Raw genomic sequence first — 9,467 nt, forward strand, 5'->3', positions numbered from 1 at the left:
TGGGACCTCCACGCAGCCTGTACTAACAGAGATGCTGGGGCTGTGTTCAAGGAGGAGGCTTTTGACTGCAAGTACTAGTCATGTCCCTGCAGCATGGACAGAACAGTCTTTTGCAGATGGCCAGAGGTAGAGGATTCTTTATGCCATACTCACATTGGCAAAAGTACAGGAAAAGCCATAGGGCCTGCTCACCCCTGTATAGGCCTCTCTCAGATGTGGAGCTGATGATTCAGAGGGATATGGCCTTTTCAGTCTCCACCAGCTGTTGAACTGCAAGGCCAGGCTTAAGGGCCAGGCAATAATGAGCCAGACTAGTCTCTGCAGGCCTAGTAGTGCTGATCCTTTAGGGGGAGAAGCAAACCTCGAGCCATTAAAACAGCTGCTTGGAATCTTGCACAGTGTGCATGGATCCCATTGCAGGTGTGTGCGAGCATGTAAGATTGCAGTCTTTGAAGGGGTTGTCCACTGGGCTGCAGCTGAGCCAGGCATGTCCTCATGCCCCTCATTCAAGGACAAAAATCGGGACAGCTGCATCTGGCAGGGGAAATACCATGACCACTAAGGTGGTTTTCCTAGTTACAAGGGAAAGCCACTTTCTTGGGGGGGGGTAGTACCTTGACTGAGGTAAGGCATAGTTAGCCTCCCACTTTCACTTCCAGTGGGAAGATCTTCGTTTTATGCCCACTTTATGGAAATGTGAGACACCTTCCTAGTTTGCTCCTGCGGCCATACAGCTGAGGGCAAGTGAAACTTGGGGCGTCTGAACCCCAAGCCTCCAGGCTTGGGCCTGCACGTAGGACTCATGCCAAAGGATTGGGAAGCATCTGAAGCCCCAGGTACGGGTGGAGAATGTTTGCCAGTAGTAGGGCCACTTATGGTTCTTGAATGACTCACAGATTTGACATTGATTTGGCTGGTTTGACTTGGAACATGACAAATTTTCCTTAAATAAGTCACTTCACTCTTAACTGTCCATGACTGAGAATGAATGATGTCTGCCTGCTGCCCCCTAGTGGAAACGTCTTGCAAGTTCCTCATGCATTTATTCAGATTTGTCACAACAAATCTTTTTTGCAAAAAAATTTTTAAAAAAATCAGACACCCACACCCAGCCACACACTATCCTGAGTGCTTTAACTTTAAAATGGTGATTTTTAGCCCTCTTAACACTGTGTCCACCTTGCAACATCTTGCAACTCTCTCTGGCTGAACTTCCTCATCTCCAGGAAAGATACCCCTTCCTAGCTGTGCTTCCTAAGGTACCATTGTCCTCAAAGAACTATTGCTAAAAACATTTTTATACACAGTTGTAGATGCACCTTGCTTAGAAACTAAATCCATTACCACTGCAGTAACTCTGGGAAGGGCATTATGGCTCCAGGTCTCTGTTCTTCAAGGAAATGCAGAATATATTAAGAAGATTTGCCTGCCAAGGTACTGGGTCTCTCAGCATGTGTACCAGTGATTTGGCATGCTCCTTTAAGGATACCAGGGCTGCTGTTTTCTAGGTATTTATACCATAGTTTCATAGTGTAAGCTTTTCTGGTTATCACCACGGGAGCTCTTAGCCCTTTCTTTGCTGGCACCATCTGGGGTGCAAATTTCCAAACACTTTGCACCTCCATTTTGCCACTTGCGTATGCTTCTGCTGAGTACTGTGCACCAGTGTTGGGCTGGAACACACACATTAAGTTAGTGGAGTACAGCCTTAAAACAGCATCATGAGGACCGTTACCAGATGCCTTATGCTAACCCAAGTTGACTGCTTACCAGTCTTCTCGGGCATCCCTTCTGGTCATTGGCTTGTCCATAGTCGCATAAGATGTAGCCATGGCTGGCTAAGCCAGACTTTTAAACAGAAAGCCAAAAGAGAGCAATAGAAATAAAAAGAAGGAAGCTGTTGAAGGAAAAGAATATTCAAGGGCTGGAGTGACAACAATATTGAAGGGCTGGAGTGATCAGGACGTCATAGACAGGGCGGCTAGGGTCTGGAACCAACTTCCAAGAGAAGTGCTGGCCCCTACCCTGGGGGTCTTTAAGAGGAGGTTAGATGAACATCTTGCTGGGGTCGTTTGACCCCAGTACTCTTTCCTGCCATGGCAGGGGGTAGGACTAGATGATCTGCTCAGGTCCCTTCCAACCCTAGAAACTATGAAATATGAATATGGATCTCACATTCCAGTGGTTGTGTGGGCTAACCTACAGGCAGTGTCACCTAATAGAGACATCTTTGGATCAGGATGATGAAGGGCCACTAGTGTTATGGTGAGTCCTAAAGTCCATGTGCTGGGTGGGGAGCTGGCAGTTAGGATGGTAAAGTGGTTCCTTCCAATCCACCCATCCTCCTAGCATCAGTGTCACATTATACTTCCATTTGCCAGCCTTGCCAAATTAAGGTGCCCTGCACATTTGTATTCTGCACTTGTGAAGGAGTTGTGGTCCAAGCAGGTGCAGGGTGCATGCATGCTGTACAAGCACAGCTGACTGACAAGCCTTTGGGGCTGGGGGCATGAAGCATAGATGCCTCTGCAATGGCAGAATATCGCAAAGAACATTAGGCACTGTAAGGTAAGTCCATTTTCCTTGTCAGTTGGTCCCAGACTGTGAAATAAACCTGCCCAGGACACTGGATGATCCACCACAGGCGTAACTCTGCCTGTCTACTGCCAGATGCACATTTCTGACCTGCCTTTAATTTCAGAAACACAGAGCAGCACAGGTGTATTTCTAAATGACAGCAACAATTGAGCACTCCCTGCCCAAACACTACCCTGTAGACGCAGTTCCCCTTGAGGAGATAAGAGGAGAAGGGAACCAAACAGGACAGGGATTAGTCATGCCACTCAGTGCATGACTAGAAGGAGCTCAGCTGCTTCAGGGATAAGAGTGGGACAAGAACCTCTAGTGAGTAGCCTCGATACCTCATCTCAGAGTCCCACGTGTGTCTGCACAATGTCTACTGTGACATGGTGCTGTGGTTGTGTGCGGAGGGAGAGCGTTGTGACATGGCAACACGAGGGAGTATGTGCCCAGGGAAGCAGGGTTATTCTGACACTTGACAGTGGGTCAGGGAGGAGGTCATTATGACATGGCAGTGTGAATGGGGAGAAGTGTATTGTGACATATCGTAGTGTCACTGTGCAGGTGAGGGGTGTATTCTGAGATGGGACTTGGCCAGTGAACGCATCCATGCCTTAGAGAGCACACTCTCCGGGTGTGTCACTCACTGCAGTGTGTCAGTGCTTGTGTATGGCGGGTTAGTGTGAGAAGTGCTACGTCCATTGTTTAGGTGTGGGGCTGATCTGGCCACACTGCATGTGGTTGGGATGATTTATCATGGGAGGCAGGACTAGGCACATGGGGAGGGGTGGGAGTTATCTTGAGGCTGGGCTGAATATGTTTGATGTGAGGAGGAGTGCGGGAGATTTTGAGGTGCTCCATGGGTTATGGGGTGTCAGTTTGAGCATGCAGTAGATCCTACACATTTATCCCCCATTGTGATGGGTGCTTTCTGTATGGTTTACCTGGAGGGTGATACAAGCCTTATTTCTGTGCAATGTCAGGGGAATGCAAATGCCCAGATGGGCCAAGCCACGGATCTGTGGCAGCAATCAACATCACGCTGGCCATCCTCAATGTGTTCTCCATCATTGCTCTCCTGCTTGCAGCAGCCCTTATCCGATGTACAGACTGGGGGCAAAGGTGAGTGACAAGTGCAATACTCCTGTCCCTCAGAGGATGGGCAGAGTTGATAAAGCCAGGTATCCTCCCTCCCCTCCTTGGGGTCACTAGGGAAGATGTGGGGGGCTGAATCCCTGGGAGAGCTGGTCTGATGCCCAATTTGGCAGTAGCTGAAAGCTTTTTTATAGGTTAAGGCAGGGGGGTTTCTAATAATAATCCCCACTAAGATCCCTTAGAGAAGCATTTCTCAATGCATAAGTTGCGACCCAAAAGGGCATTGCAAGAATCTATGAAAAGGTCACGAACAAACTTGAAAAATGGATTTTCCTCTACAGGAGAAAAATGTGGGAAACTGGCTTTTCCCTTGCAGGCTGGCAGAGTTCCAGCCTGCGAGGGCTGTTTGGGGCTCCCTAATGCCTCTCGGCCCCCATGCTGGGGGTGGGGGGCACTGGGTCAGGGCTGGCCATCGATGTTTACAAATGGGTCCTGGTACAAAAACAGTTGTGAACCACTGCCTTAGAGGGCCTGGACTCCTCAGCCAACCTGAAAAATATAACCAGTCAATTCCCCAGAGCCGGGTGGGTGCTTCTTTCCCATCAGCAAGATACATGCTCCAGTTGTAAACACCATCATCCCCTTCCTGCAGCCCCTCTCTGCTAAGCAGTGTTTCTTATTTTTAAGGCTTTTTGGAACGAAAGAGGAAGATGCCCTTCCCATCCCGTAAGTGCCCCAGATTCACTGTTGCTGGCAGTAAGTATAGTTGGAGCAGGGAAAGGAGGCTCCTCAGTTTGTCCAGCACCTGCATCTTCAATTGCCAGCACTGAGGGGAAACAATATGGGAAGGGGTGTGTTCAGACAGGTGAAAGGGGGCAAGGTAAGTCTGGGAGATGCTCTGTCCAGCACAGTCAGAGCTGGCTGAGAAACCAGATTTTAATTTTATGGGAAATCTTTGAAATTTGACGTTATTCTGCATCCAAAAGAAATAAAAATATTTGCAGTCACTGATGAAGCAGAAGTTTAAACATATATATTTTTGGAAAACACTGCAGCACAGAGTATCTGAGGTAAAATATTGTCCCTGACTCTAAGGTGGTTCAGGGAATAGTACAGGTACTTTTGTCTCAGTTTCACAGCATCAGTGCAGGTGAGAAAAAGGTTAACTTCACAGAGCAGAGTCCAGGGATCCTGGGGCCTGTTGCAAGGTTAAAACCAGGGCTCCCATTGTATTCTGAATTTGTGCGAAGAGCCAACAACATGGCTTGGTGTCTATGGTACCTCTCCTTCACCCATTAAGAGGCTTAATCATTCACTTCTTTGCTTTTATGGGTTTGTGTCAGGCAAGTTGTATGCGTAGCAACCGACCCTGCCTCACACCTTTTCATGGTGTAGCCCGTGTCTTGGCAGTGCCTATCCTATCTGCAACCAAAGACCTAATATCTCACAGGCTTTTCCTTTTATGCATCTCCTGTACTGTGGGTCCTGGGGAGTGGGCAAAAGGCTGAAGGGCTGGATAAGAGGGAATGCAGACTGTTGAGATGTGATTATTGCTGTATGCATATTTGCTTGCTGGGATACTGTGCTGTTTATGCCCTTGCTTCTGACGTGGCCCCCAGCACTCAAGGGAAGTAGGAGGCAGGCAGGCTCATCTGTGTATTTTTGTGTCAAAGTCTACTTTGCTCAGCTGTCAGCCAGGATGAGCAAGGCACTTGGGGTGGCAGGAGAGGTAGCAGTGCAGAAGAGAACAGCAGCTGAGGTCCTGGTGCCTGCTGGAGTCACCGTGGGCTGGGTTGTGCCACTTCTTGAAGAATAATGGGTTTGACTCCTGCTCCCTGCTTGGTGCTAGCTGGTGCACTGAAATGCTCCTTGTGTAATTGCAGATCCCATCCTGACTTTATATATGCAAACCCCGGTGAGCTGCACCCAGGATCCAGGTGAGTCAGAAATCTCTTCTATGCAAAAGTGTTTTGGCAAAGATTGTATAATAATATGTTTTTGCCATTCTTTGTTCCTTTTGATAGATAAAAAGGGCTGCAGGGGCTCGCTCCAGGGAGACGGCAGGGTTCTAGTTGTTTTTACCTATGAAATATCAGGAAAGAGGGACGGGGGCCCATCCGGCCTGCCCTTGCTACATGGGAGGAGCTGCTTCTGAGCAAAGGGTGTTTCTTCATAGGGAGCTCTCCCAAACTCAGCGAAGGGGCAGGGGTGACTTTACCTCCCAGGCTTCCTCCGAAACGAAGAAGCCCACAGCTGCCGACAGCATGAGCAAAACCTACATCCTTGTGAATTAGGAACAGGATGCACAGGGGCCATTCACTTGGGGATAGGAGGGACTGAGAATGATGTTGTAGCCCCCAGGGGCACTTCTTTCCATTTCATTATGGCAGACTTGAACACATGCACTGCACCATGCACATCTACACCAGAACACCTGTTATATGCTATTGGCCAGTTAATCGAGCCAACTGACAGAGGGAATAGGTGCAGGGCCAGACAGATTCAAATTCCTTTAAAAGGATGCATCCTTTATACAGGCAGTGCTCATTGACTAATCCAGTTGTGGGCTACTGCATGCATAGGTAACTAGGCTATACCCAATACCTAAACTGTTTTCACTTCCCATATTCTAATGCATGATTAACAGAACTTATTTATCACTCTCCTAAGTTATCCTGTCTGATGCCTAGTCAGCCAGGCAGTTCAGGCCTAACATTTGATTCAGGGCCTCTCAAATGAGTTCCACCTGGTGCTGGGCTAAGCTTGTTACTGAATTATTTTACCAGACATTCCTTCTGACTAAAGGCTTCACTGCTTTAGCCCTTTCAGCTAGCTCTCCCAGACAGGGCTACAAAAATAGGCATGGTGGCAGGGAAGGTGAGGGACTGAAGAGGGGAAGGTGGCCTGTACATTTGGGACAAGCAGGGGGCAGGTGGCCTGTACTGTGGAGGGTTAGGCATTGTACCAAATGGCACTTCTCCTGGTCCCAAAGTAGAGCTTCTTAAGAGGAAGGTAAAGAAGTGCCCATTCCCTTAGATCTTTCCTCTGCCAGTCGTTGTGTGATGTATCTGACAGAAAGGAGGGAGAAAACTTTTTGGACCAGTGATTCTCAGCCTGGGATCTGATGCACCCTGGGTTGTCTTAGGATCTGTTCAGGGGTGTCACAGTGCCACACAACATTAGTGCTGTTCAATGTATCATTTTCAAGGGATTTGAAACAGGAATTCATAGCGGTAATGCCCTGCTGTGGTCTTTCTGAGTTCTGTGTGACAGAACAATGCTCTATTATTTTTCTGCAGTCCAAAATCAAGTGAAAACTAAGAGCTGGCATTTTCCAGGGTGTGCCTTGAGTCTCAAAAGGTTGAAAACCACTAATCTAGCCCATTGGTGATCATCACAGGAAGTTGGTCCCTGTTCATGCAGCACTACTGCTGTGCTTCTCATTTCTTTACCAGTCGTGCTGTGGTATCCGTTCACACTGTTGGGTTATTACAACTAATTCTCCAGATAACAGTGTAAACACAGTCCCTCATAGTGTCTCACAGGGGCTTTCTGAGGCCCCCGTGGTACATTCGAGTGGGTGGTGATTCAGCTGGGCCTGCTCCTGCATTGCAGCGAGGCCTCATTTGCTCTCCCAGTCTGTCACACTCAGCGTTGGTACCATGGAGAAAGCTCTGGGTGTTAGAGCGCGGTGCTGCTGATTCCCTGGGGGAGGTGTGGAGCTACCATGGAGAAAGCTCTGGGTGTTAGAGCGTGGTGCTGCTGATTCCCTGGGGGAGGTCTGGAGCTTTCCTGTTCCGGGATTTCAAGTGCCACCAGAACGAAGTTTTATGTGGTCCTCTCTCCTTTTCCCATCAGGTTTGGAGCCCTTCGTAAGCCAGTGTCTGAGAATCCTAGTGACGTGTACCTTGTACCGAGCAACAGACCCCTTCATGGGTATGTTAAATAAAAGTCCAAGTGTATTTAACATGGGGCTGTACAAACTTACTGGGATAGATAGTTTTTCTGGCAGGCATCATTCCCTATGCTGGAGATGGACAGAACCCATCTTTCTTATAAGCTGCAAAGTTACTAGGCTTCTGACAGCATTTCAGCATGAATTTCATGTCTCAGAATGGCCTTCATCCTTCTTAGCTTCCCTTATTTCTTGGTAATATCCTGTTTTCTTTTAGTCTAGAGAAGGCATTTTGTCCCCGTTTTGGAGGAGCACTTTTGCCCTTTGAGTCCCTTTACCATTGTCTTATGGGGTCACTGAGTCCATGCCACTCGCTAACGCTCCAAAAGGGAAGGTAGTGTACGCAGGGGACTGATCTCTGTCTGTGGCTCTGCAAGGTTTCACCCTTACAGGTGCGGCGGGTATATCAGCAGGATGCCCGCACCTCTGCCTTGTAGACCTTTGTGAGGAAGAGGCAACCGTATGCAGGAGGCTTACATCATAGATGATTCTGCAGAAGCAATTAGAGGTTTCTGACCTGGCTCTATGCCTGCCGGTTCTGTACCTTGCCTCATGCTGGCCCCGAAGTGCATCATATCCTGAGTTTGATTACTAGGTTGAAGGGGCTTTTCCATAAGTGCTAAGCAGCCCCTGTAGCAGAGGCAGGCATGTTGCAGAGTGCTGGGGGCAAGTGATGTGTATTTTTTCCCCAGTGTGAAAGAAGAACCCACTTACGAAAAAATGAAATGACAGTGAACTCAACAGACCGAACAGAGCACTGCGGTACAACTGCCAAGAAAGCCTTTCTCAGGGTGTTTGTGAGAGCAGCACCCCATGTGATACAGAATGGAAAGCATTTGGGTCGAGAAATTAAAGCAAAGTATGTTTCAGAGTCCTTTCTTTTTCATCCTCATCAAAACATTCGTGCCATGGAGATAGATATCAGCTTCTCGTCCACAGCCTTTGGAAGGTTTGTACGCAAAATAACAGAGGTAGGCAGCAGGAGAAATGGCTTCTGGTTTCCCTTGTGGATATTAAACCAAGCAAAACTTCCAAAGGGGGAAGAGGGGGAGAGAGAGAGTGTGTGTGTGTGTGTGTGCGCACGCACATGCATCTGTCAACCTCTCTATCCGGGAAGCAATTAACCCTGCTACCACTGGGTACTCTGAGACGGGGTCCCTTACCCCTCCTGTTCCAGCCACTCCAGTTTGTGTAAGACCATGAGTGTGAGGCCAGTTCTCCAGCCTGGTGGTGAGGATGCTGCCTTGGGCTAGTGAAAATTTAAATGTCTATTTGAAGTGGATCTGTGGCCAAAGGAGGGACATGTAGCAAGTCCCTGGCTCCACAGCAGTTTATAGCCTGAAGGTGAGGGCACACTCTTGGGAGATGTAGGTTCAAATCTTCTCAGGTGAGGAGGGTATATCAGCAGGCTGAGGAGGAAGAGGGAGGCAAGTTATAATCTGCAAGGGCTCTCTGAGCTATATTACTATTCCTCCTTGGATTGCCTTTTAGTCCTTTCTCTGTGATCACTTCACAAGAAGGGACTGAACCTAGGTGTTTCACACTGGTTTCACACAGGTAGAAAGAGAGGAGGGGCTCCTTTTTTGCCAATTTTGGGTCCAAAACAAACCAGATAACTTCAGTTTGAAGATGTGTCAGAGCAAACAAGTGGGTTTTTTTGTTTTGTTTTGGGTTTGTTGGGTTTTTTGATACAGCAAGAAAATACAACATAGTTTAAGTTTCAGTTCAGTCTGAACTGATTTCCCCCCAGCACATCTCCACTCCCTGGTATTTGACTGCCAGAGCTAAACACTTGACCATTGCACTGCCCCACTCCTCAACACGTCTTGAGAATGGA

The 9,467-nt window shown here is 48.2% G+C and overlaps 1 protein-coding gene across 2 annotated transcripts; it reads left to right on the top strand.

Annotated features, from left to right (window-relative positions):
- The first annotated feature begins 8 nt into the window (after positions 1-8).
- Positions 9-8,494, top strand: LOC149855574 (uncharacterized). 2 transcript variants are annotated; one of them, XM_090021775.1, is made up of 6 exons: positions 9-2,904; positions 3,564-3,702; positions 4,363-4,401; positions 5,559-5,612; positions 7,534-7,611; positions 8,323-8,494. In XM_090021775.1, exons 1-6 carry the CDS (start codon positions 2,851-2,853, stop codon positions 8,325-8,327), a joined length of 369 nt encoding a protein of 122 aa, XP_089877901.1. In that variant the 5' UTR covers positions 9-2,850; the 3' UTR covers positions 8,328-8,494. The 2 variants fall into 2 exon arrangements, with proteins under 2 accessions (XP_089877901.1, XP_089877902.1); XM_090021776.1 differs by having other exon boundaries at positions 9-3,702.
- Positions 8,495-9,467: the final 973 nt, after the last annotated feature.

The sequence above is a fragment of the Crocodylus siamensis genome, chromosome 11 (genome assembly GCF_052110815.1).
Source record: "Crocodylus siamensis isolate JL-2025a chromosome 11, ASM5211081v1, whole genome shotgun sequence".
Classification (NCBI taxonomy): Eukaryota; Metazoa; Chordata; order Crocodylia; family Crocodylidae; genus Crocodylus; species Crocodylus siamensis.

Bases quoted from the DNA above. Each gene is read 5' to 3' on its own strand.
- LOC149855574 (XM_090021775.1), top strand. From the start codon at position 2,851: ATGACTAGAAGGAGCTCAGCTGCTTCAGGGATAAGAGTGGGACAAGAA. The intron at 3,703-4,362 runs GTGAGTGACAAG...CTTATTTTTAAG, and splicing joins TGTACAGACTGGGGGCAAAG to GCTTTTTGGAACGAAAGAGG. The intron at 5,613-7,533 runs GTGAGTCAGAAA...TTTTCCCATCAG, and splicing joins GAGCTGCACCCAGGATCCAG to GTTTGGAGCCCTTCGTAAGC.